Source organism: Sturnira hondurensis, unplaced genomic scaffold (genome assembly GCF_014824575.4).
Source record: "Sturnira hondurensis isolate 20B ecotype Veracruz unplaced genomic scaffold, ASM1482457v3 Scaffold0019006, whole genome shotgun sequence".
Classification (NCBI taxonomy): domain Eukaryota; kingdom Metazoa; phylum Chordata; class Mammalia; order Chiroptera; family Phyllostomidae; genus Sturnira; species Sturnira hondurensis.
Genome location: NW_028091637.1, coordinates 10,388,893 through 10,416,835, shown reverse-complemented (window position 1 = coordinate 10,416,835; position 27,943 = coordinate 10,388,893). Strand labels below are relative to the sequence as shown.

The window sequence follows — 27,943 nt, the reverse complement described above, 5'->3', positions numbered from 1 at the left end:
AGTTCAGCTGTCCATCCAGGCGGGAGAGGGTTGGGGTGGGGACGTGAGTGGGCAAGTGGAGAGGGTCTGGACTGAAGAGAAAACTGTGGGTCCTTGTGTGAGGATGGAATCCTAGGGAAGGGTTTTAGTGAGAGGAGATGGCTTCGAACTGAGCCTGGAGTGAGCAGAACAGATGATGATTGAGTCCGTCTTTCTCAAATATATTGGCCTGTAGTTTTTATTTCTTATAATATTTTTGGCAGGTATTGGTGTCAGGGTTATAATGGGATTTTTTGAAAGATTTTATGTATTTATGTTTAGAGAAAGGGAAAGGGAGGGAGAAGGAGAGGAAGAGAAATTCGACGTGTGGGAGAAGCATCGATTGGTTGCCTCTCACACGTCCCCAGATGGGGACCTGGCCCACAACCTGGGCACGTGCCCTGACTGGGAATCGAACCAGCGACCTTTCCAGTGCTCAGTCCACTGAGCCACACAAGCCAGGGCTACAGGGTTTCTGAAGCAAATCTGAAAGTTGTTCCCCCCTCTGTTCTCTAAACAGGTTTCTGTAAAGTGAGGGTTTTTTTGTTTGTTGGTTGGTTGGTGTTTTAATGTTTAGTAATGAGATTACGTGTGTTTGGAGTTCTTCTTATGGGAAGATGTTAAATGATTAATTTAATTTCTTTAGTAGATAAAGGAATATTCAGATTTTCTTATTTATTTTGTGTCAGGTATGCTAAGCTTGATTTTTTAAGAATCAAGCTTAATTTTTGTCCAGTTCATCTCAGCTGTCAAATGTACTATCATTTGTTCCATAATAATCTCTTATTTTCTTGTCGGCATCCATGGAATCTGTAATGATTTCCCCTTTCATTCTCGATACTGGTGATTTGTATTTTATCTTATTTGTCCAGGTCAGTTTTGCTAAGGGTCCATCAACTTTATCATTCATTAGAAAGGAGCCACTTCTGGCTTTATTTTCTCTAGTAAACATCTGCTTTCCCTTTCACTGGTTTCTGCTCTATCTTTATTAAAAATTCTTTCTCCTAATTCTTTGGAAGCTTTACTTTTAGGTTCTGTTCCCTCTGTTTGTGAGATAGAAATTGAAATAACCATCAACCGTTTTCCTTCTGTAATATGAACACGTCCCTTCGGTCCACCTTCGGTTTCTCCTCGAGTTCTTGTCAATTAAATTAAAATGTTGTATTTCACTTGCGGTTGCAGCTTTGAACCCATGGTTTATTTAGAAGGCTGTTTTGTCATTTCCAATCAGCTGAGCCACCCGGCCAGGGCCTGGAATTTCACTTTCGTCCCCTTGCTGAGGGGCTTGACCATGCAAACCTCAGCTTAACTTCATAACGGCGTTTTCCAGATGGGTAAATGCTGGGAGTACAGAGGGGCCTTGGGGTGCGTGCTCGCTTCTCTAGGCAGGGCCGTCAGGTGCAGGGGTTCAGGTGTGTGCTGCACAGTTCCACCGGGTCTGAGGGAGTACCAGTCGCCCAAGATACACTTAATGTGGAAAGAGTTTGCATTTTTTAGAACTTTTGGCTCCAAAGCTGGGGGGGGGTATTATATTTATTATAATAACTTTGTAGTAGATGACGGTAAGTTTCTTATGCTAAAAAATCAATAGAGTGTGATAATTTTGCTGACAGATGGAAGCAAGACGTCTCGTTCTAACTGGGGTTTTTTTTTCTCCTGCCTTTACCTTAAACTTCACAGGGCCACCCATGGTGTGGCTTCATCCCTCCAGGGGGCTCCTGGGGGCCACCGTGCTCCCCACTGCACCACGGTTTTCTTGCCTAAAGCTACCTTGGCTTTTAGCATCAGCTTTCACCTCCGCCTGAAGCCATATTCTCATTTCGCCCATCTGCACACGGGTCTGAGGCCCACCACACACCCTTGTATATTCACGTGCTGCAGGAAGGGTGCACCAGCCTTGGCCCCTGCTGTCTTGTCTAGTTGGGGAAATGAAGTGAACTCCGTGTGGGAAGGGCCTGACAATGCTTTGAGAAGGTGGGGCAGAGAGAAAGGAACAAACCTGTTAGGCGTGCCGTCACCCCAGAGCTGGGGACAGGGGAAAGAAGGCAAAGCTGAAGCCTGAATCAGTGCCTTGGACACAAAGGGACCTGACATAAGGAAATAGGACACTAAGCTTTGCCACATGGTATTTGTAAAACACCCTTTTAAAAGGAATATTTGAAGGCCTTATCCAGATAAACATGTCAGAGCAGATGATCAATTCTTTTTAAAGAACACAAACATGGGATGAAACACGAGTGTGAATGTCCACACCTAGTCCCAGGGATGAGTGACAGGGGCTAGTTGCTGCACTGGGAACTTCCTGCAAGTAGGTGTCCCCAGGAGAGTAAGTCTGCTGAGAGTCCCTACCCAGGGATCCCGGAGTCAGCCTGTGTCCATGCTTGTCCCCACACAGGGAAGCTCTTTTTGCTGGAGTCTCAGAATGGCTCTCGGGGGCTGGAATTGGAGGAGGCTCGGCTTTCCTGCAGGACTAGGGGCGCCCACCTGGCATCTGCGGAGGAGCTGCAGAGGGTGGTCCAGGACTGCACCCTCACCATGTGCACCACGGGCTGGCTGGCGGACGGCACCCTGGGGTAAGTCGGGAGAGCTGGGCTAGCTGTCCAACTCACAGGGTCGCCCTGCCAGGGCTTCTGTGGGGGCTAAGTCATTGTTTCATTGAGGAAACAATGAAACAATCCTGCCAGGATAGGCCAAATGCAGGGGGCAGGGCCTTCCAGGGCATTCTTGTTCTAAGTTCCCATGTAAAAACATTTTTCTGGAGTTCTGTTTGTTTGTTCCCCTGGATTTGGTGATTTTGAATTTCCTTGCCACTTTATAAAATAATACGTGTAAAAACTTCAAATAATATAGATATGTATAAAGTACCAAGTGAGTTTCTCTCTTCTTCTCCACCTCAGAGATCATGACTTAACTGTTTGGTACACATCCTTCGCCTGTTTTTCTCTGTGGATATGCCTCTGCATACATAGGAATAGGAAGATGGTGTGGAGGTTATAAAATGAAGCCAGGAATTCTTTCACACAGCTTCCATTTGAATTGAGCACAGTGTAGTATTGCCTCAACCAATAGAATACAGCAGGAGAAACACTGTCTTTTGAGATTGGTCAGAAAAATCCGTGCCTGGGTTTCTGAGCACACTCACTTTTGAGAGGCCACGTGAAAATTCTGAGTATGCTGAGATGGCCGTGCTTGAGGAAGCCCGAACCAGATGGAGGTGCCCCAACCTGATCCTGTCCCCAGTAGCCCCAACCCAAGTCCTGGCCCACAGCCATCATTACCTGCCAGCAGTGTGAGTGAAGACGCCTCCAGGTGATTCCAGCAGTCAGCTGTGGAGTTGTCACCCGCCTATGAGTCTCCCCAGCTCGGGGGCCTTAGACGTTACAGAGCAGAGACAAGCCATTGCCACTGTGCCCTGAGTTCCTGACCCATGGAATCCTTGTGGGGAAGTAATTCCTGTGGCCAGCTAGGAGAAAACCTCCCATGAGTGCTGCGGACTGCTTCCTTAGTCAGATTCAGACAAGGCAGCAGCCATTCCACCGAGAAAGGAACGGGCTCCAAGGACTCCTGTGGTAGACACTGGCCTCAAGATGTCTGGCTGGCAGAGGGCCATGGAAAGCACGTGCCACCATGGGGACTCACGTCTCCAGTGTGCCACAGGTGAGGTGGCCGTTGAAAAAAGAGGACAACTGAGGCTCCATCCAAAGCCCGTCAGTGAATCTGGAACTATGGTTCTCTCCCCTTACATTTTTTACATCCAGGTTCCTAAGTAGACAAAATATGTCCCGTTCGTGCGTGTTTCCATTACGGAGTCAAGTCTGGACATTTTTCGGATGTCTGTTCCCATCACTGCATCAGATCGCCAGGCTACCCGGAGATTCTGAAGAGCTGGCTCGGAGCCAGGCTTAGGGCTCCCAGGCATTAATGATCAGGACCGAGTCACTGGAGAGGTCCATTCTCTTTGGAGCGTTCAGACAACGTACTGGATCTCTACCTCGCTACCATGGCCATTCTTTGTAAAGCAAACACACTTGATATATTCACTACACAACATATTAAAAGTAGTTTTTCCATTCTAATATTACTGGAACTAAGAAGTAGCTAACCATTAGTATGTACATACATTTCACTGGGGGGGTTTCCATCACAGCCCTCCCCCCCTCCCCCCCAAAAACCAAGTATTCAATTCGCAGCAAGTCTTGCCGTTGATGGCGTAGCAGGCGTGGTAGATAGGGAGGTCTAGAGCGGTGAATACAGAATTTGGGGCTGCATGTCTCCTGGGAGACTTTGCAGGTTCCGTAAATGGTGGCTGGAACGCTGATTGGCGGTTTTGATAGCAATGTAGGGCAAGGAGGACGGAGATTTGGAGTCAGGTTTTGTGTAGGCGGCGGCCTGGGGCGTGTGTTTGCTTTGGGTTGGGACATGGCGAGGCTGTAAGGAAGGTACGAGAAGTACAAGGCCCTCCGAAGACCGGCAGCTTTCATCGGGGGTGTCCGACCTTCTGGCGACTCTGGGCCTCGGTGGAAGAAGAGTTGTTTTAGGCCACGCATTAAATATACAAACACTAAAAAAAACTGATGAGCGGAAAAAAAAGGTTTTAAGTAAATTTACAATTTTGTGTTGGGCCGCAGGCCAAGGGTTGGACACCCCTTAATCCGTGAATTTGGATTAAGATGATACTGGAGTTCCAATGCTCCAGATAGCTAGCAGAACTGATGTAAAAAATTATCTCTGGGGGAGATAACACTGTCTTAGGCAATTGATTTCCAGAAATAATTTTAGCAAGTATGGGGTTTGTCACGCAATATACAGTAACCAGTCACATGAGAAGCTAAGGCAATAAGAACAAAAATAGCCAACAGAAACTTCAGAGAGGCAGTCTTTAAAATAACTCTTTATAATGTTTAGAGATACAGAAGTAAGAAGAAGAATTTTGGCAGAAGACAAAAAAACTATAAAAATAACCAAACGGAAATTCTAGAAATGAAAAATACAATAACTGAAATTAAGAACTTGAGAGCTAGCTCTAACAGCTGATTAAAAAAGAGTTGAAGAGGAAAATTAGTGAATGGGAAGGTATTTCAGAGGAAAGTATTCAGAATAAAGAACAGAAGAAAGAAGGATGAAAAATTTAGAAGAGTAAAAGGCATAGAAGGTGCGTGTGATTGGAATTCCAAAAGAAGAAGGGAAGGGAAATGGAGCAAAAGCAGGATGAGACTTATCCACAACCGAAGGAAAACATCCACGCCCAGACTCATGAAGCCCAAGTAGGACAAACACAAAGAAATGGGCACAGTGTGGTAAAACTGATCAGAGTCAGAGATGAAGGAAAAATATTAAAAGTAATGAGAAAAAAGTAGTTTAAAAGAGCAACAATAAAAGGCCAGAGACAATTGAATGATACCTTCAAAGTGCTAAAAAAAATAAAAATTACTGCCGCTCTAGAATTCTATACTCAGTGAGGATATTTTCCAAGAATAAAGATAAAGACATTGTCAGACGTCCAAAAGGTGAGAAAATTCATTATAACAGACTTTCACTAAAGGAAACGTTAGAGGCAGGAGGGAGATCATTGCGGGGGGGGGGTGGGGGGGGAGGCTGCAGATGCAAAAGAGGATGAATGGAAAGAGTGAATGGTGCATAAACCTAAATTACGTAATTCTATAAATCACTGATGCTGATGCTAAACACTAAAAAATGTCATGTCAGTCAGGAAGCATTTTAAGTATGTTAATACATACTATTTTAATTACTTTAAGTTGTGTCATTGGGCAAGAAGGTAAAAGCAATATTAAATTTTAGTTAAGTCAAGGAAATGGTATAACCTCAGGGGTAACCACTGAAAGAATCCTAAAAAGATATATAGCTTCCAAACCAGTAGAGAGGAAGGGAGAATGCCAAGAAAAGAATTAAAACAAAATGGGGAAAGAAAAGAGAGGAAGAAAGGAAGAAAGAACGGGTAGAACTAATAGAAAAATGGCCGATTTAAATTCAAAGCAATATGTGATTAAATTAAATAGGTGAGATGCTCCAATTAGAAAACAAAGATTTTCAGGCGAGTTTTAAAAAAAAAAATCTAGTATTGGCTGTGTATAAAAGAGATACCTAAATAAATCATGGGACAAAAATAGATTATGCTGGAAACTGGCATGTAGGTACAACTGAATGACACTGAAAATACGTCATCCTCAAGCCCATGGGGTGCTACTAAAGCTATACCCAGAGGGAAATGGAAAGCATTAAGTGCTTGTGTCTGAAGAGGAAAAAGTCTTAAGATTCATGAACTAACCATTCATTTCAAGACATATGAAAAAGAACAGCAAAACAAGCCCCCGCCAAAACAGAAGAGCAGAGTTCTATGAAATAAAAAGCAAACATATACCAGAAGAGATCCACGATGCATTTATTGCCCCTGAAACTTGCATTCATACGCATGACCTCAGCCTGAGCACCCCATGTCTTCCTAACTTTAGACTTTTGTTAGGGAGAGGGTTTCCACACTGATACTTTCATCCCAAGCTCCTGAATTAGAGAAATCTCTGCTGACTCCAAGCTGACAGCAGAAAAGAATGTCCTTTCCCGTTTTCAGTTCGTATTCTTACCCCGGTGTCCTCTCTGTCTCTTTCAGGACAACCGTGTGTAGCAAGGGGAGTGGTGAACCGCAAATCATGCGAGCTGTCGATGTGAGAATTGAGAGCAGCCCGGCTCCTGGTGGCACCTACAGTGCCCTTTGTGTGAAGGATGAAGGTCAGTGCCAGCGCCTCGGGAAAGGTCCCGGAGCGTGAGCTTGCGGGGGTTGCCATCTTAGGTTGCGTTCTCTACAAGTGGACCTTCAGGCGAGGATTCACTGAGCCCCGTGTGTCAGGTGACTTCCTAGGAAGAGCCAGCAGGACAGTGGGGCAGTGGACACGGGAAAGAGGCCGTCTGAGCGATGGTGAAACACTAAGCAGAGTCCACGGTGGCAATGAGGTCGGGGGTGGGGAACTGCAGCTGCAGTCCACAGCGGGTCTCTGGAGACATTGTGGGTCACCATAGTTTTCTGGGTCAGGTGCAAGGGAGTGCCTGTCAGTCATTATTGGTTAAGGGCTGTTTCAGGGAGGTGTAAATTCCTGGGTTCTTCTGGTTCGTGATGTGCACAGGCAAAGAGTTCCAGCAGCCGGAGGGCCACACGCCAACCAGGATACACAGGTGCCCACCAGAAGCCCCTGTACACGGGCTTGGGAAAGGTATCTCGGGAATACAGGCAACCCCTGAACGCATCTGCTACAGCCACTGATGCAACTTACCCTTCTGTCTTTCTTCATGGTACACAGCACAATGTAAACAAAAAAAAAAACCTTTTCCCCCAAATGTGTAAGATTTAAGAAATTGATCGTAGGAAGGAAAATTCAGCTTCCTCCCGGGATATCAGCCGAGTGAGAGACAGAAAGCCATCAAGGAATCCCTGGGGCAGCATATAGTGTGCCCTGAATTAAGACCACCTTCATTATCAGAAACACAAGCTGTTCAAAGGGAATGCTCATGCAGATGGAGGGAAAGACTGCTGCTTACCCATCAGGCACAGACATCCACCCGGGTACTGCTTCGCGGCACACTGGTCTCATCTGGGAAGTTTTAAGAAATATCGATGCCTGGGTGCCAGCCCTGGAGAATCCGATATAAATGTTCTGAACACGGGGTTTTTTGTTTGGGGGGTTTTTTTTAAGCTTCCTGGTGGTTTTAACATGCAGCCCAGTTTGAGAGTCACCTCTCTAAAGCAGAGTTTCCCCAATCTCTCTGATAATAAGCAATTCCAGGTGAACCTGTTAGAAACACAAACCTTCAGGTTGCATCCCAGAAGCACCAAATTCTAATCTCCAGGGAAGGGGTCAGAGGAGTGTATAAGTCAAGGAGCCACAGTGGAGACCCGATCCCTGGCTGGTGCTTGTCAGGTGCTTGGTAGCAGTAGGCTTCCCCGCTGCTAGCGGGTCTTTCTCCAGGAGGGGTTCTGTGGTTGCTGATTGCTTAGAGGAGTGTTGGGAGTCTCCCATTACCATCTGTCAATCAAGTGCATGAAAAATATGGCCTTGTTCTGGACAGGCCTGGGGAGAACAATATCTGTGGGTTTTAAAAAATATTTATTTATTCACTTTTAGAGAGAGTTGGGAGGGAGAAAGAGAAGGAGAGAAACATCGACTGGTTGCCTCCCACACACCCCAACAACCCAGGCATGTGCCCTGGCTGGGAATTGAACCAGCAACCTTTTGGTCTGCAGGCTGGCCCTCAATCCACTGAGCCACACCAGCCAGGGCCATGGTTTGTTTTTTAAAATCATATAAGTAAATTAAATGATCCCCTGTATCCCGAACATCAGCAATGGTTCAGATCCCCAAGGGAGACAAACAAAGCCAGAAGAAAAACAGCGTAATCTTCGTTCTTCAGTGATCTCAAATGAGTGTACAGGGCTTCTGAGTCTTCTCTCTTTCCCCTGAAATATAAGAAGTCTCAGTTAGCTTCTGCCATGTAGCATACCACCCCAAAGGCAGAGGCTTATTTAATTAATTCATTTTTTTCCACCAGCCGCTTGTACTCTTCTGCTGGTCTCAGCTGGGCTCATTCATGAGTCTATAGTCAGTTGCTAGGTAGGTGGCCTTACTCCTGCAGTGGGCTGGCCGTTGGCTGCGGTGGTGGGGGTGACTGAACTTTCTGTTTCTCATCATCCAATAGGATAGCCTGGGCTTTCTACCTCACAGGCCTTTAGGTAGGTTGTGTGTGTGCAACTGTGTGGCCCTCTTTCCCCAGAGTTGTAGTGCAAGGAGCCAGAGGTCAAAAACATCCAAGGTCAAAACCATGATGATGACTCCAAAACTGAGCAATTGCCAAACTGATATAATGTACCTCCTGGTATGATGCACTCAGAGAAACACAACTTCAGGTCAGCAGTATTTCTGCCCAATTGCATGGTTGTGAGGAAATACCAGCCAAACTCAAATTAAGAACATCCTATAAAATGACTGACCTATACTCTTTTTAAAAATGTATAAGGAGCCCTGGCTGGCGTAGCTCAGTGGATTGAGCGCGGGCCTGCGAACCACACGATTGCCCAGTCAGGGCACATGCCTGGGTTGCAGGCCAGTTCCCAGCAGGGGATGCATAAGAGGCAACCATACATTGATGTTTCTCTCCCTCTCTTCTTCCCTTCCCCTCTAGAGATAAATAAATAAAATATTTTTTAAAAATGTATGAGGATAAGAAAGGTTAAACAACTGTTCTCCATTAAAATAGAATATAAAGACAACAATGAACTGAAATGTGTGATCCTGGATTATATCCTGGACCAGGAGAAAGTAGCTATAATTAATGAAATATGAACGCTGATTAGGAGTTAGATAATCATGTATCACTGCTGACATTTTTCTGGTCTTCGTAACTGTATTGCAGTTACATAGGAGAATATCCTTGCCCTGGGAAATACATTCTGAGGTGTTTAGGGACAAAGGGACATCATATCTACAGCATACTCTCAAATGGCTCAGAAAAGAATGACAGGAATAGATGCACATATGTACATATTCACATATATTCTGTGCCGATGCCAACATTTGTACACAGCTCTACCTCTCTATCTGTCTATTGAGAACAATGGTAAAGTGAACAGGACAAAATAAAGCACATTGGTGAATCTGGGTAAAGGGTTTTATGGGAGCTCCTTATTCTTATACTTTTTTCTGTAACTTTGAAATTCTGTAAAAACAAGAAACTTCAAAAACACAAAACAATCTACCTACTCTTCACCAAAAAAAAAAAGCAACAATGACAACAACAAGGAAAAAGGCCCCCAAGCCAAAAAATGTCGAGTCATGGGGAGCCTGCGTGTGAAGCAAAGCACCTCCGTGTGTGCAGAGCATCAGGGTCCAAGTGCTTCCCAGGGCGGCTGGCCTGCGCCTGGCCTGGCCTCCAGGCAGGTGGGAAGGGGCTCCGAGGAGAAGACTGGAGTCTTAGTCCTGCAGGCCTGCTTTGTGTGGGGTCTTCAAGTGGGCCGTGCTGAGGTGGGATTAGAGGCCAAGGGCCACTTCCTCTTGGGCTTTCTAGAAAAGCCCCAAGGACACTCAGGGAGAGCCCTGTCTCTGCTTCTCTGACTTTCGCCCTTGAGAAAGGGCAGGTACACTGCTCCCACGTGGTCCTCCGCTCTGCCCAGGGAGCCTTGGTTGACAGCGCAGGCAGCAGGCAGCAGTGCTGAAGGAAGGGGCCGTGCCTTGGAGGAGCTGAGAGCAGGGGGCTCCTTGGGGCTGGCGGGAGTGTCCGTGAGGTCTGGGGCAGCATACTTCCCGGCGCAGTATCGTCTCCAAAGGTTGCCTTTCTCCCAGTGATGCTCCTGGCGCTGCTCAGCTCTGTGCGTGCTAACTGCAAACGCGGCAGGCGGGTGCCTTAGAGAGAGCCCAAAAGGAAAACAGAGCCCGTGGAACATTCATCATGAATGTAGACTTTTCTCGTTTTCCTTCCAGTACTTTTGTCTCACTGAGAGTGAATTTCCAGTCCCGTGGTGATCTCACTTAAACTAATAAGTGAAGTTATTTTTAACCAACTGGATGCTGATGAAATAAGCTGCCTCCACTTGGGTTCCCTGGCTCTGCTTCTCTTGGCAGCTCGTTTGGGGTCCACGGCGTGGGGTCTGGAGTGCACCCAAAAGGCTTCACTCTGGGTGTGCTCCTGTCTCCCACCCCTCGGCAGCCAGGGCTGGCTGGGCTGCTGTTCCCCACCAGCCCCGCTCACCCACCCCTCCTTAGCACTGCATTCCACCTCCCTTGCATACTCAACCGTGGCCGAGGCTTCCCTTAAAAACAGAAATGGAATCGTTCCCTTCCTTTATGTCATCAAGAGGAGAGCTGGAGGCTCATCCCGAGAGCGATCGGGAAATTTTGAGAGTAGCCAATTCCCAGGTCTTCCTGGAGGAGGCCCCCTGCCTCGGCATTGGCTCTGGGGAAATTCTCGGGCTGCAGCCAGGTGGCTGGAACCAACTGCAGTGCTCAGAACACCTGGTAGAACGTATTTAGCTCAGGGTCTCCTGGGGGAATGTGGAAGACTCTGGGCTTGTGACCATTGACCTGACATTGGCAATTTGTTTATTTGTCCAGGGTAAGGGGAAGTCCAGTGCTCAGACTTGTGGATGATTCAGATGGATGGATGGATGAGTAGATAGATAGATAGATAGATAGGCAGATGAGCAGACAGACAGCTGGATATAGAGATTTCATTCCCACCCTGAAGGAGCTGGCACTGTGTAAGGATAAGTAAGAGACGAACGTGTTTCCATGACACAGAGAAGGAGGGTAATGAGGAAGACTTCCTGAGGCGATGGCAGTCGAGGTGGAATCTGAAAGGGTTTTTTTGGAAATAGCTGTTAAGGAGAGGAGGAGACGATGTTGCAGACTGAGGAACGATGGTTTGGGGAGACTAGCTCTGTGCAGCCGCGGTACTCCTGCTTCCGGAGAGGGAGCAGGACTCAGAGCATCCCCAGCGACCGGAGTGGATCGAGAGGGCAGCCCACACCATCCCCCCACCACTCACCCCCCACAGTCAGCAGGGGAGGGGGGGGCACTCCTCTGTACTCAGTACCCAGGCCTGGACAGCACCAGGTCTTGCTTCTCCAGGACTGAGTGTTCTGCCCCAAACCCTGCCTGGGCTGCGTCAGTCCTGATGCACAGTCAGTTCCCAGGAACACGATGTTTCTCAGCAGCCAGAGCCGTGGTGCCGCTGGGCCCACGTTCTAGTGGATCTTATGAACCCCTTTGGTTTGCCCCTCCTCCCTCAGTTCCCGCTCAGCCATCCTGTGCTTGGCTATATTTGGTTTGAGGAAACGGGGCATTCAATTACCAACATGACTTGAAGAATGATTCAAAAGACCATCCATCTCCGACTTGCTTGAGGAATGGAACTCATGTTTATTTATGTCTCTGTGGAGTTCCAGGCATGTACTGGGCACCAGGCAAGGCATACGCCCCTTTATTTCTGGTAACAACCTAATGAGACAGGTTTCACTAGCTCCATTTTTAATGTATTTTCTAGTTATAAACATGAACATGTGATCATGGTAGTAAAAGGATAAGGAAAATTAAAATCAGTCATCATCAGTCAAGTTGTAGAACGTCTCCTTCAACCCCAGAGAGTTCCCTGGAGGCTTTTCCACGAAGGCTCCTCCCCTCCCCACGCAGACAGGGCCGGAGGTGGTCTCTGTTTGGATTGTCGTCACCATGTGTCAATTTGGCCTGGTTTTGAGGGTGCAATAGTTCTTGAGAGCAGGAGACGCCCAAGGGTAGTCCCTGGACCAGTATTATCTACATCACCTGGGAACTTATTATAAATGCAAATTCTTGGGCCCTGACCTTGACCTACTGACTCACAAACACAGCAGTGTGTGTGTGTGTGTGTGTGTGTGTGTGTGTGTGTGACGAGTACTTTAAAAGATTCTGGTGTGCAGTCACGGTTGAAAAGCAATGATCGGGAGTTGAGAACAAATGACAAAATTGGGTGGAATGGGAAGGACGATGCTGGTTGCGCACTGGGTGGAGGAAGTGGGAGGGAGCCGGGCAGGTGGGCACAAAGGGTAACGTCTTCACATAGCTTAGGCAACGCCAAGAGGAAGGAGGAGAGGTCAGGCATCTGTGTGGGAACTCCTACCTGCCTCCTTGGTTTGGGACCTCATCATGGGGGTTCGCAGGCTCTTCTTGAGAATGTCAGATGCCATGATGGAAGTCTTAAAATTCCTCAAAAGAAAAGCATCAGCCTTTATACTCATTCTAGACTCTGGAAACGGGTTATCAGAAGCTCTGAATGGCCAGCAGATGCACTGTTTTAAATGGAAAACAAGTCATTGTTCATGAATACTGTTGGTTTGCAAGACAAGATCTCTTATACAGGCTCTTTCCTTGGGAGGGAAAATAATCGAGACTGCTCGTTCTGTTGAAACTGTTGAAACCCCACTCTTGAGAAATCCTCCAACCCCAATCTCTACCCATGGATTAATTGAGAATAGCCATAAAGACCGCCCAAATGTAAGTTTTCCTAAAGAGGAGGGTAGGGCCCAGGCATACAACCAGCTGTTTTCCATAGGCCCCTTATGAGGTTGGTGAAGGTTAGTGATGGGAAGGGTAATGAAAGGGGCTGATTTGAGTGGCCCCTGGACACGGGTGGTGTTCTTGGCACGCATTTGGTTGTGCTGAGTGATGGAATGGTCTTGGAGCTTCTGAAGTCACACCCCGTAAGGAGCAGTGTGTTCCCCGTCCTGGACGTTTGTGGGGAATCCAGAAACATATGGTGTGTGGGCCCAGACTCTCAGGAGTGTTACTGTGGTTTTCCTGAGCCAGAATTTAGCCGGAGCCATTCTGGAAATGACATCTGAGGGAGAAGGTCCCTGGAGTCTGATGGGGTATGAACTTGGCCTGAAGTTCCCCTTTACTCTCAAAACAGTTACCTGATCCTGGATTTTCCTTCCAAAGACTTGGTGTTGCGTTCCACCGATAGAGCTGTGTGGGGATGGAAGTATTTACTAGTCCTCTGATAGTGAGTGAGTGTGAAGAGCCTACAGTCTCCTGAAACTAGATCCCAGGAAAGGAGAAAAGACAGGGACATCAGTGTGAGATGTAGGCAGCAGTGAATGGTAGAGACAGAGATGGAGTCTTCTGCCCCTGAGATACCAGCTGGCATTTGGCTCAACCTTATTTGACCTAGGCTCATGACTTTGCTCCATTCACCTCAGGATGCTCTGCTCAGGCCGAGTGAAGCCAAGGATTATGTCTCTCTGCTCAGTGGGGTGCCCCTGGGTTTGTGGCAACTTTCAGATGGCTGCCTGTCCCTACATGACACACAGATGGAATAAGTACTTGATCTCTGGGGCTGCAGTCCAGGCAGTTTTGGTTCAAGTGCAACATTCTGTGCTGACTTCCTAAAGTACAGCCACACCCTTTTCCATTCAAAAATCTCTCCAGTGAAAGAACAGGCATAGCAATGGCTCTGTTTGAGAAAGTGCACCCAAGCCACAGGCTGGGAGGCCAGTCAAGGTGGTTTAACGCACAAGCTGTGTTCTCTATTTTCATCCTTTCTTAGCATATCTTCTTTTAAGCAATATGCTTCTTAGGTAATTTGACTGCATAAGCGCTAAAGGCTTTCCTGTCCAACATAAAAAATTAGAAGAGGAAATTTGAATTTAAAATTACTTCCTTTAAAAAAAAAGGCCTCCCCACATCACTTTGATGCAGCAATTCGCCTTCTAGAAGTTTTTCCTAAGACGAAATAAGATACGTACAAAAATGTCCACATGAGCTGTTCATTGTAGCGTTGTTTATAATCGTGGAAACTTGGAATCGATGTGAATGTCAGTGCGATGATTAAATAATGCGTGCTAGAATGTAGCCTTTCAAAAGACTGGGGAAAATTATGGTTCTGATGTGGAAAGACTTCTGAAATATGAAGGGAAAAATGACCTGGAGTTTCTGGTCTTGCATATAAGGAAGGAAATCGAATCAATAATTAATAACCCAAACAGAAAGCAGCAGGCATGAGAACTGTGGACAGGCCCCACTTACGGTAAAGACTGACCTTCGCTGAGGAAGCTGTGGGTCTGGGATGAGGGATTTGTGACCAGACCGTCCCCGGGTGGTTCCTTTCGGTCGCCGAGTTTGTAAGGCCTGCTGACGGGCCCCCTGAGCCTGTCAGGTTTATTGCATAGCCTCTCTTTTATTCACACTGGTGGAAACCTTTTCACGGAAGAACCAGGGCAGGGAGCTCAGAGGAGACCTGGGCCGTGTCCTGCCCCCAGTGGGGCCAGCTCAAGGGCAGGCACGGGAAGAGGCTCCTGGGCCCCGTGGGGGCTCTTCTCCATCTTCGGGTCCAAGCGTGAGGCTCCACTGCAGAGTGAGCCCAAGTGCAAACTGGACTTCGGGGAGTAGTGATACCATGTCGGCGTAGGTTCATCGCTTGTACCAACCGTGCCCCTCTGGCGTGGGATGTAGTCACAGGTGAGGCCGTGCACGGTAGGGGTAGGGGTCTAGGAGCTCTCTGTGCTTCCTGCTCACTTTTGCTGTGAACCTGAAATGCTCTAAAAAATGAGGTTTGGCTTTTTTTAAAAGCACATTCTTGGTAGTACATATGATGTGATCCCATTTATGCGAAAAACCACATACATACAGCTGTGTCTACGAGTGTATCTCTCTGCCCACCTATGTGTGTTTGCATCTGTGTCTGGGTCTGTGTTTGTTGTTATAAGCCACAGGGGTCACAGTGTGACCACCAGGGTGAGGTTGGAGGAGGGGAGAGGCACCCTGGACCTGCTCTACAGTCTCCAACGTTTTAGCTTCTGACAACAAGTACATATTCATTTATGCAAATAAGGCAAAAAAAAAAGGCGGGGGAGCTTGCTGCTGGGCATTTGTCTCTGGGTCCTCCTTTCAAAGAAACATTAAAGGGTAGTGTCGCCTGGAATTTTTTAAATATGGAGTTGTAATTTAAAAACACGTGTATTCATTCAAGAAATATTTTGAGTGCATCATTTGTGCCCCATTCTGTCAGGTCCTGGGGTGCCAGACTGGAGGAGAAACAGCCTCCATGACCCTTGTTCAGGGGGATCCCAGTTCAGGGGGTGGGTAGCACCCACGGGGGAGGGAGGAGAGATGTTGTCTGAGTTCTTTTCCTCCCCTTCCCACCACCCCTGCAGGAGGCCTGCCGAGTTTGGGGAAGCTAACTGTGATTCCTTGTCCTCAGAGAAGCCGTGCGGAGACCCGCCTTCCTTCCCACACACAATCCTGCAGGGACGCACCGGCTTGGAGATGGGGGATGAGCTGCTGTACGTGTGCGCCCCAGGCCACGTCACGGGCCACCGCGAAAGCGCCTTCACCTTGCTGTGTAACAGCTGTGGGGAGTGGTACGGCCTGGTGCAGGCCTGTGGGAGAGGTAAGCCACCCCTGGGCTGGGCCTCCTCCGCCTGCCCCCACACCGTGAGCAGAGCCTCATGTGGGGGGCTCGTCTCCAGAAAGATCCCTTTGACAAGAGGCTCTCAGACCCTTCCCCCGAGTTCTGGGCCTGGCAGTAGGTCCCCCGGGTGTCCCTGCAGCATTTCAAGTGCAGTCTCCACACCTGAGCTCCTCATCGTCTGTGCTGGGGGGAAGGGTGACAAACCGCCTCTTCTGCCATAAGGACAGAGTTGACCTTGGGTGGAGGGTCTGGCTCATGTCCCTGGAAGCCGATCCACAAGGGGTGCCAGTTGTGGTTCCAAGCAACAAGCTTACGGTAAAAGTGACCCATGATTGGTAACCTGGCCTGGAAGGACCGTCATGAACACAGCAGAGGCCCAGCTGAGGGCTTCCTTGAGAGGGTGACTCTTGTTCCCACACACCATGACCCTTGGGGGGACCCTGGCAAGAGCTAGTGGCTTGTGCCAGGGCATGGGGTTTGCAACACACTCGAGTCTTATTCCCTTGTCCTTGAGCACTCACAGGAGGTGTCGGGGGCAAAGGGCGAAGGGCGAAGCGTGGAGAACAGCTCCAGGACAGCTGTGTGCATCGCCCCGTGGCGGCAGCCTGTGGCCGTCGCGGTAGTCCCAGTATTTAGTTGAGGCTAAAAAGGCTCTCCATGGGCATAGCGCTTCCCAAACCTGATCAGATTGATTTGAACTGATTATTTACATAATTTAGGATTTCTTTTTTCACATAAAACTTTCTTAACTAAATGCGTTGCCAATCTTCTCTCCCATTCTGTGGTTTTTTTCTTCTTGGAGTGTCTTTTAAAGAACAGTTTTTTTATTATTGTCCGTTTTACCACTTCTCATATTTTCGGTGAACCATTAAATTTTTTTTCCTAGTCATTGGCAGGCTGATACTTTAGTAAAGTGCAATAAAACAAATTAATATAAAACTAAATTCAACAAAGATATTCCAAATATGAGCACAATTTTTTTTTGTTAAATTAAACTCGCCTGTCATGTTTAAAAAGCTTCTACCATCTTCCCGGCAGTGTACCGACTTGCCTTGTTGCATACCGGGAACAAAACCATACTGACTGAGGTAAGTGCTAGAAGCCTTCCTGAGACAACCTCCTAGCGCTATGCTCTGTTGCTGCTGCGTTGTGGCAGGTGGGAGCTCCTTGCCAGCTCGGATCACGCGCCTGTCTGAGAAAATCAGGCCTCAGGCCCGAAGGCCTGCTCTGTTGAATGTGTCGGCCCGAGCGAGCGGACGGGTGCTCACCCAGGGATGATGGTTAACGAGCTGGCTCTCTTTCAGCTCAGGCACTGAAGCTGCCCCATCCCCGGAGCCACACCCATCAGCCAAATGGGTTGTTGACTGGTCCCAGCAGAGTGAGAACTAAATGCAGGTTTTGTGTGTCTAAAACGGTGTTTATTTCCTCCCTGCAAAGCCAGAGTTGTTAGAGCCTTCAGCTGCTGGGCAGGAATTTGGGTTTCTACACTTGGCCGAGCGTACAGACGGTTACTGTCTTCATTCCTCTGCAGATTTAATATTTCAAGTCTCTGTGTCATTATAAGAAGCGTGTGCGTGCGTGTGTGACAAGAATATCACGACCAGGTCGTTTGCTCCGTTTTGCAGTAATTTTTCCAGTGAACCTCAATTTTTTAAATGAGAAAACTCCTTGAAATTGGAGAAGAGTCATCTTGGGAGAGTGGGGCAAACAAGGCTTTCGGAGTCGGACTCGCCTGGGTTTGGATGACAACGTTCGTTCCTCCACTCGCTCGCTCCACGGCCCTTCCCCTGGCAGAGGCCTGGGTGCTGTGGGTACAAAGCTGAGCACAGCTGCCCCTAGTAAACCCAGGGTGCCTCAAAGGAGACAGCAAAGCAGCAGGTGGTGAGGTAGAAGGGAATGCTGGGAAACGTGGGGTCGCAGAAGGTGAAATTTGAAAGAAGGTGTGTGTTTGCAGATGGAAGAAATGCCCAAGAAAGGCATGGCCCACGAGACTGATGGGGACCCCGTAGGCAAGCAGCGGGTAGCTCTCTAACACGCACCTCCCAGACATCCTGTTCACGGGGCCTCCGCTGCCTCAGTTCTCCAGGGAGTGCCGGCCTCCTCTGTGCTGGGCCCAGCTACCAACCCCACCCGCACCTCGTGTGGCTGTCAGGGACTTCCCTCACTCCCACCCCGGAACATTTCTTTCTACTTCTTTACATGTCCTTACATTTTGTTATGTTTCCTTGTGAGCTGCTAGAGCCCAGGCGAAGCCCTCCGGCGGAACCTGCCCATGCACCCTGTTCAGGTGGCCATAGGGTCCCTTCCCCCTATTCCCTTCATGACCTCTTCCGGCCCAGAGAGGCTCAAGGCTCAGGGATCTTAGAGGTCAAGATTTAAAACAACTTGGTGCTCACATGACCGTGATCTCAGAGATTCTAGGAACTCGGGGCTCAGGGCTTCTGTGAAGACCATTTCAATCAAATTTGTCACCATTGGGGCATTTGAACACTGGCTGACTGACTTGGGTCAGATTCTTTATTCAGAGGGCCGTAGTTGGTTGAAGGAAAAGGGAAGCAGGATAGGGAAGGAGAGAAAAGTTAAGGATGTGGCCTCAGCTGGATCCTGGCTCTGCCTGGTCCCACAGGGAGCTACGGAGCTGAGCTGCATCACAGGGCTGGTCCTGCTTGGAAGCAAGGGGCCCGGCCCTGAGTTCCTCTGTGTCCGTCTGTCATTGGCTGCAGGCTGCCGGGCAGGGAGGGCAGAAGGCAGGTAACCTCCCAAGTGAGGCTTCCACGGCCACCAGGGCTGTTTTCTAGAAAAGCTGTGAACTGTTAGCTGGTAACACAGCCGCTGGGGGGATGGGCGCACGGCCTGAGAAAGGGGACCTAGGCAGGACACGCCCACTACACCCCCTCCGGCATTCACTACGATGGAGAACTGGGTTTCTCTGTCACTTCCGTGGGGCGTAGGTCAAAAAACCAATCCCTTAGTGAGGTTGCTGAAATTGAAGACTTATGACAGGCAGGAGTGAACCCCACGCGCGGGCGGGTGAATGAGGGGGCCGTGGGGAAGGTGCCTCAGCCCCACGCAGCCCCGGCTGCGCGCTCACCACCACGGGGCGGTCCAGCCACAGGTGGTGGCTGTGAGGTCTCTCACTTACACAGGGACTTGGGCAGCCTCGACCATTAACCTCCATGGGTGAGGACTCATTTAACGGCCATTTTCTCCCCTCTGTGGGTAGTATTTCTCTAGCTTTGGTTCCTAAGTCTGAGCCTGATTGTGGCCATTTAGTTTTCCATTCTCCTGTCCAAATCCACACATCTCCTTGGTTTCCATTCCCAGTTGGGCAGCCCAAAATGCCTGTCATACCTCTCCAATGTTCTCAGTATCTCAACGGTAATTGGTTGTTGCCCTAATTTCAGAAAAACCCTGTTGCTTTGCTCCTTCAGTGTGGGTGCCGCAGACTTCCACGCTGAGTTTGGGTTTCTCTGGGCTTCTTACTCTGCCAAGCCTTATTATATTCGTCTTCAAGGCCATGGTTTTCCTCTGACTGCTTACACCCTACGGCCAGTCTCTGACCTCCCAGTATTCCACAGGCCCCGCCCCCCTGACCACTTAACCTGGGCATCCGCGCCTGCGCAAGTCTGCTGGTGGCCTTCCTAAGGAGCGCTCGTGGTTCCCTCGGCACCCTGACCTCTCCCGCACCCACTCTCCCGGCCTCACCGTGGCTTCCACACCGTTGTGCTCTTCTGACTTTTGCACGCAGGGGCCCTGTGGCCTCTGTGTCCTGTCGCCGGGAAGGCTTTTCATCCCGTCTTTGTGGTTGGGGCGGGAGAGAGCAGTAGCCAGAGACAGACAGCCCAGGTAGCGAGAGACTCGTGTGGACTTCTTCCCCTGGGCTTTGCCCTGTTCCTTCCCTAAAACTTTCCCTGACAAAGGCTCCGAAAGGCCTGTGAGAGTTTACGCCCCAAGTGCTGTGGCTTCTGTTTGTACCTTCTGGTCTGTAGTATCAGGAAAGTGAGTGACACGAACCTTAGCCTCACCCGAGCGGCCCCACCACCTGTGAGATCAGCAAGGAAGAGGCAGCCATGCCCCACCCCCCACCCCGGTGTGTTGCAGCCGTGGAAACGGGACACATTCTCCAGGTGGGCACCGAGAACAGAGCCGACATCAACCAGGCCACACTTGCTCCATACCGTCTCTATCCTAGGAACTATTTTCGTTGTCGTTGTTCTGTTTTCTTAACAACCCTATTGAGGTGTCATGGGCCGATGATAAACTGTACCCACTGGAGGTATAACAGTCCCCGAGCCGTCACAGGTGTGAAACCCATGAAGCAACCACCACAACCAAAAGAGAACATTTCCGTCCCCCCCACCGCTTCTCCCTGTGCCCCCTTCTATGGGAGGAGTCTTCCACACTTCTCAGTTCATCTTCACAAGTAGAAATGGCTTGTTGCAATTTACGGATGGGGAAACTGAGGCACCGGAAGGTTCTGTGACCTGCCTGCGTCTCACAGCCAGAGAGAAGCAGAGCCGAGACGGAAAACCAGGCAGGTCTCATCCCAACCCCCGTGTCACACCCAGGTGTCCCTCCAGAGGCAGCTGAACCTCACGAGGGGCACGGCATCCGGGCAGCGCCAGGCCCCCTTCGCAAACTGGTCGTTTGCTCCTTCCTCTCCCTTCTAAAGCCTTTCTTTTGTTTCCTGAAATTAACCTCGGTTTCTGTTTTTCTTCATCTTTCGGGCTAAACTTCCTTCAGAGAATAAAACCCGAGACTGAAGCCGAACCCAGACGTTCCTCGTCAATATTGCCATATTTGTTCAGAGGTTCCTCGAGCCAGGGGTTATTTCTGGCTTGTCTGTGTGTCTTTTTCAAAATTACTATTTTTAAAGGCTGTGTAGCCAAGACCGGAGGGGGAAAAAAAGAGAAGGTAGGTGTGGGCTTCCAGAAATGCAACAACATGGAGAAAGATGAGGAGGAAGGTGAAAGACGCTAGGAGAACCCCAGGCTGCTGGGCTCACCCCTGACCCTGCCGCACCCTAATAATGCAGGCCAGGCACGAGCAACCCCCTCCTCTTGCGCCTGACTCCTGTCTCTCTGTGGCCTTCTGTTTGCCTAAAGCAACAATTAAACCGTCAACACACAGGGGATGGCCTGATTTTTGCCAAGAGAACCCATGAAGTTCACGTTAGGCCTGTTGGTCTAATTTACAAGGCCCCACGTTATGTTCGCCCAGGCAGGTTTGCGGAGGCAGGTTCACACAGGCGGGTTTGGGGACAGTGTGGGGCAGGGAAGAGGGGCCCAGGGGAGAGGGGCGGGAAGGATCGCTGGATGATGAAGGAGAGCGAGCCCCGCAGGCTCGGGAAGGCAGAGGGGAGGACAGAGAAACAGCACCTCACCAGGCAAAGAGCTGGGTTCCTTCATCCAGTGGGCAGACTTTGATTTTTTGGTTGAAATTCAGTGAGTGACAAACTCGACTGTCACTCAGGAGGAGAAAAACAGGCTCGGGACATTTTTTCCTGAGTAGACTATTTATAAACGCTTGCTGTCCTTGTCTTCCTCTGAGGTTTCGGCACAGTGGGAACCTGTTTCTGAGCCAGAACCTTGGCTTTTGGAGACCAGGAGAGCCCAGCTTAGGGCCTGGGCTGCCATCCACACAGACCACACACACACATACACACACACACACACACACACACACACACACACACACACAGAACTCAGACTGGCCATCAGGGTCCAGGTCAAGGCAGGCCTACTCATAGCCACTGGGCTGGCCTTTCCCAAACCCTGAGCTCTGATTTTATACACTAGGCCGATGTTTCCCCGCACAGGGGAGAAAAACATGTCCTGTTCATATTCTAGGTACCTTTCGACTTTGTGACGTATTTAAGCTCATGGGGCGGGTTACCTGGGGAAAGGAATTTAGCAGACGTGGCTTGTGTTCAGTGCTAGAACTAAGATTCTTTCCTATTGTCATGAAGCAAATAGTGCCCTGGCTGATAGACTTCTAGACTGAATGCAGCTTTGTCAAAGCGGACTTCCGCAAGTCACTTATTCACCTCTTCACTCACTCATTTATTCATTCAACAAACATTGATGGAGTGTCTGCTCTGTGCCAAGCACCACTTCCCTTGTGCGCAGGAAATACAAGGCAGAGGGGACATGTCCTTGCCCCAAGAGTGCCCGGGCTGGGAGGAGCTGGCTGGGTTTGCAGTGAGAACAGGGTGCCTGCCTAGTGCAGGGTCACTGCCGGCACAGGCAGACTCTGTTCCCATCATTTCAGTGGATAACACGTGACTCCCAGTGAGACCATTTAGGGTTTGTCTCGAGCACCAAGGTCTGGTGTGGTTTTATCCTGTCCACATAAGGGCGAAAGTGTCTCTAAAATATTCTAAGCCAATCCCTGTATTGTAAATACCTCTTGCTTTACCAATGACAGCCTATCTCTAGTAGTTATCATAGTAGTTAATAGGCCACTACAGTCACCAGGAGGAAGCCATTTTAGATATTCAGGGTGCTGATTAGCAAAGCAATGTTTTTTTTTCTTTTTTTTAAGGATTTTATTTATTTATCTTTAGAGGGGAAGGGAAGGAGAGGGAGAGAAACATCAATGTATGGTTGCCTCTCATGTGTCCCCTGCTGAGAACTGGCCTGCAACCCAGGCATGTGCCCTGACTGAGCATCGAACCGCAATCCTTTGGTTCACAGACCCTCGCTCAATCCACTGAGCCACACCAGCCAGGGCAAAGCAATGGTTTTGATCAAGATGCAGATAATAGAAGTACTGGTAGCAGCCACGTCTAGAGGATGAGTTTCCTGATGAAAATGCTAACTGTCCACACCTCAGCTGTGAATTCTTGTCTGGAAGGCCAAGTAGCAACTGGTTTACAGCTTAATGGGAGTAACACACAGAGTATCGCATGGTATAGTCTTGAAATATATTTTTAGATTTTATTTATTTTTAGAGAGAGGGGAAGGGAAGGAGAAAGAGAGGAGGAGAAACATCAATGCGTGGTTGCCTCTCACATGACCCCACCACCACCAGGGACTTGGCCCACATCCGGGCATGTGCCCTGACCGAGAATCGAACCAGTGACACTTTGGTTCACAGGCTGGTGCTCAATCCACTGAGCCACATCAGCCAGGGCTATTCTTGAAATATTTCAAAGTGCAAACATCCTTAAAAAACAAAGGATGCCTACTATCTTTATAACTGAGTGACATTTTAACAAAGTATAATATTGTTGAATTACATTTTCTTTCCCTCAGTGATTATAGACTTTGTTCTCCTGTCTCCTATGGAATGCCGAGGAGAAATGATAGGCAAGCCTGATTTAATTTCTGTTCTTGCTCTTGATTTGCCTTTTCTGCCCGGTTATCAGTTGAATCATTCTTTTTAAACTTGGCATTCGGGAGCCAAATTCTGTGTCAGTTTTTTTTTTTTTCTGGAACATAGTGTGTGTTTTTGATCATCTGTTGAAATATTTATTTAAGAGTAACATAAAAATACAGAACATTTCAAAAAGCAACGATTATAGAGCATAATGCATTACCATATCGTAAACACATCCGTGGGATCCTCACCCAGATCAAGAAGCAGACCACCCCCAGCAATGCAAGGACACGCGCGACGTTCCCTCCCAGTCACTGCCTCCCCGGAATAACCACTCCAATTCACTCTATAGCCATGAATTACATTTCCCTGGCTTGAACTTCATTTCAGTGGAAGCACAGTGTGTGGACTTTTGAGTACGGCTTCCTTTGCCCGACCGACATGATGTCTAGGGGACCCACCCATCTTGCTCTATGAGGCTGTAGTTCACTCTTTTCTTTGCTGTGGGGTATTCCATTCTACTGCTGATGAACATTTTTGTTGTTCCCAATGGGGAACAACAGGTCTTTTGGTTCCCATGTTGCCTCCACTCTTCTGAAGTGTATACCAAGGACTTAAATTGTTCTCTCATGGGGTATGTTTGTGTCAACTGTAGTAGATACACATAACAGGTAGGAAGTTCTGGGAGCTCCATATCCTCACCAGCTAGTGGTATTGGCAGTCTTCTTAATTTTTGGCATCCTGATGTGTGGGTTGCAGCATCACTGCATTCGATCTTCCCCTATTATTCACGATGTGGAGCACCTTATGTTTATTGGCTAATTGAGTATCTCGTTTGTGTAATGAGTGGCTATTAATTCTCTCACCCATTTTTCTATTAAGCTGTCCATTTACTTCATATTGCTTTGTAGGAGCCCATTGTATTATTCTTGATACACATCACTGCTGAATCCCTCTTGAGTAGGGGGATTGCTATGCCACAGAGCATGCATATGTTAAATTTCAGTTGTCCATAGTTAGGGCTCCAATTCACACTCCCAACAACGACGTGCCCATCCTTGTAAACACTAGATGTTGTCCACCTGCTTCATGTTGGCCATTCTGGGACTGTGTGATGGTATTTCATGATGGCTGCAATGAACCTCTCTCTATTACTAGGGAGGCTGAGCATCTTTACATGTTTAATGACTATTAAGATTTTTGTGTGTGATGTGCCCATTCAAGTATCTTGCCAACTTTGCTATGGTTTGTCTGCCTATGTAGTACACATTTGTTGGAGTTCTTTATAAATTCTGGATACAAGCCCTTTGGAGAGTATGTGTATTGTAAGATATCTGCAACGCTGTGGCTTGCATTTTGACTCTCTTCCTGGAGGCTTTAAATGAATGGAAGTTCGTAATGTTAGTGTAATCCTGTGATCAATTCGTGTGTCAATACCACAGGCTTACCTAGTACTGCAGTTTTGTAGAAAACCGGGAAATCTTGTAGTGGACATCCCACAGCTTTTTTCTTCTTTTTCAAGAATGCCTTGTCTATTCTCGGCCCTTTGCATTTCCATAAAGTTTAGCATCAGCTTGTCAATGTCTCAGATTTTTAAAAAGATTTTATTTAGTCATGTATTTATTTTTAGAGACGGGTAGGGAGAAAGAGATGGAAAGAAACATCGATGCGCGGTAGCCTCTCACGTGCCCCCTACTGGGGACCTGGCCTGCAACCCAGGCCTGTGGTGCCCTGACTGGGAATCAAACTGGCAACCCTTTGGCTTGTAGGCCAGCGCTCAATCCACTGAGCCACATCAGCCAGGGCTCAGGTTGTTTTTTGTTTTTTTTTTATTGTATTAAATGTAGACAGATCAATTTGGACAGAATTGACGACAGTTTTGAGCCTCCCATTACACTAATGTGGTCCATCCCCTCATTTATTTAGGCTCTCTTTAATTTTCCTCAGCAATATTTTGTACCATTCCATATAGGAATCTGGCACATCTTTTGTTAGATTTATTCCTAGGTGTTTGATTGTTTTTTTCAGTGCTATGGTAAATGGCATCTTTTTAAACCTTTGTTTTGTGTTTATTGCTGGTATAGAGAAATACAACTGGTATTTTATATGGACCATAGTCCCAGGGTTCTTGAACACATATTGCTTAGAACAACTTTTGAATATAGACGCTTGGGGCTTGTCTGTCATACACAGTCATATCATCTGTAAACGACAGATTTATTTCATCTGTTTGAACCCTTACACTTTTTATTTGCCTTTCTCGCCTTCCATACAGGCTCTGTGACCTTGAACCTAACGAGGCTGTTTTCCCCTTTTCCCTCCAGAGGAGGCAGAGGCGCATATCGACTATGAAGATAATTTCCCTGACGACAGATCCGTGTCATTCAAAGAGCTCACGGAGGACTCCCGGACAGAGGCAGAGGAGGACAGGGGTCCGGGAGAGGCCTCTGAGCAGGTTCCAAAACAGGACCGTCTGGTCTCCGTTTCTGCAGGCAGAGAAAACGTAGCCAGGGACACAACCGTTGTGCCAACCACAGGCCCGCCTGGCACCAGCACTGGGAGCAGCACCCCCACGGACCTACCAGGACCCATACTGAAGGGGAAGTACTTGTTCTGGCTTCCTGCTGAGACCTTTCACAAGCTTGAGCTGGAGAAGGAAGTGGATGATGACACCAAGAAGCAGTTCCCTGCTGGGGACAACCACAGCGTCATGACGCTGGCCCCAGATGAACCTGACACCAAGGTGACTTCTAGCAGCACGGATGGTTCCTCGGGGCCACCTGTGGGCAGGAATGACAGCAAGGTGGGGGACCCAATGGTGAGCAGCAGCGATGAATCCTGGTTGGACGGCTACCCTGTGACCGATGGGGCTTGGAGGAAGGTAGAGGCAGACGAGGAGGAAGCGGAGGAAGATGGCGACAAGGGGGATGGATCTGTAGGGCAGGAAGAATGCATCGTATTTACCCCCCATCAGCCCTTTCTTGTGGAAGTTAAGAAGCACAGGAGTACCACCCTCACGCCAAGGGAGGACATGACCCGTAGTTCAGTTCTTCCATCTCAAACACTAGATCTAGAGGCTTTTGCTCTCAGACCCAAGAGTGTGTCTGAAACCGAGGGACCCACCAAGGGGGATGGTGGCTTTCCTAGGTACCAGTCAACTGTCCCCTGGAGATTCGCCACAGAGAAGTCTCCCGCGGCCACCCTGCCCTATGAACTCACCAGCTCTACCCTGGAGACAGAAACAAGTGCTGTCCCAAAGACCCCTCCCCACATTCCCTCAACGGTCACGGTGGCCACCCAGACACCCATGGAAACCACTGCTCCCGAGGTCCAGGATAACTTCCCATACCTGCTGTCTGAAGACTTCTTGGGACAGGAAGGCCCAGGCCCAGGTGCCAGTAAGGAGCTTCTTCCCACCTTGGAGCCGTGCGTGGGAGACGAGTGTCCTGGCCTCAGCAGAGGCCCCGTCATTGCCACCACTGTCACCGTCCTGTGCCTACTGCTGCTCTTGGCAGGCGTAGGGGCCGTGTGGGGCTACCGCAGGTGCCAGCACAAGAGCTCCGTGTACAAGCTGAACGTGGGCCAGCGGCAGGCGCGGCACCACCACCAGCAGATTGAGCTGGAGAAGGTCTAGCCACCTTCGCAGTGGGCTCTCCCAAAGCCACTTGGTAGGAATACGTACTATGACGCATCACACTGATAAACACTGAGAATTCACTAGAGCATGAGACAGGTGGCATCGGGCTTGTCTTTCTTCCTCGGGTCTTTGTTTTACAGGCTGAGAAGGGTCTCTGGAGGCACCCGGCAGGGAGGTCTGGATGGTATCTTCACGCCCGTCAACGTCTCCTCAACCATCCACCCTGGAACGAATTGCACTAATCCAGGACCTGGGCTTGGGCCCTAATTCCACCACAAGGCCAAAACTCACCTCCTGCTTCAACGTGCTATTGTCTTCTTTTCTTTTGTTAAGAAATAAGATGACCGACTCCGTGACCTGACATTTTTGAAACAGGTGTGATAACTGGAGCATTTGAGAGCAGTGTTATTTAGGATAAGTGACATATATTTAAAGGTTGGGAGTGGGACGTAGAAGAATAATAGGCTATTTCCTTTTAATGTGACGTTGCCGAGGGCAGATGAGCTAAGCACCAGGACATAGTCTAGAAGCTCTGAGACTTTTTTTTTAATTGTTTGTTGAANTCCTGCTTCAACGTGCTATTGTCTTCTTTTCTTTTGTTAAGAAATAAGATGACCGACTCCGTGACCTGACATTTTTGAAACAGGTGTGATAACTGGAGCATTTGAGAGCAGTGTTATTTAGGATAAGTGACATATATTTAAAGGTTGGGAGTGGGACGTAGAAGAATAATAGGCTATTTCCTTTTAATGTGACGTTGCCGAGGGCAGATGAGCTAAGCACCAGGACGTAGTCTAGAAGCTCTGAGACTTTTTTTTAATTGTTTGTTGAAATTGGAGAGAATTTAAGACTGACGTTTTATTGGCAGAGGCGGGGCGGGGGGGAGTTGTGTGGAGTAGCTGGACACACATCCACTTCTGTTCCCCCCTTTCTGCGGGACCGCCCATCGTTTTTTGAAAGACAAGGTTAGCTTTGTACCGGTAAACACCGCTTCCTCTCGGAAGAAGTGGCCTAGTTGCCCTTGAC

At 48.6% G+C, this 27,943-nt stretch overlaps 1 protein-coding gene across 1 annotated transcript in view; it reads left to right on the top strand.

Annotated features, from left to right (window-relative positions):
* The window catches only part of SUSD5 (sushi domain containing 5), a 30,599-nt gene extending 3,146 nt beyond the window's left edge, over positions 1-27,453 (top strand). The window contains exons 2-5 of the mRNA XM_037070832.1: positions 2,414-2,591; positions 6,644-6,762; positions 15,751-15,939; positions 25,605-27,453. Coding sequence (XP_036926727.1) covers positions 2,414-2,591; positions 6,644-6,762; positions 15,751-15,939; positions 25,605-26,914 — 1,796 coding nt within the window. The 3' untranslated portion in view covers positions 26,915-27,453. The remainder of the gene's footprint in view (positions 1-2,413; positions 2,592-6,643; positions 6,763-15,750; positions 15,940-25,604) is intronic.
* Positions 27,454-27,943: the final 490 nt, after the last annotated feature.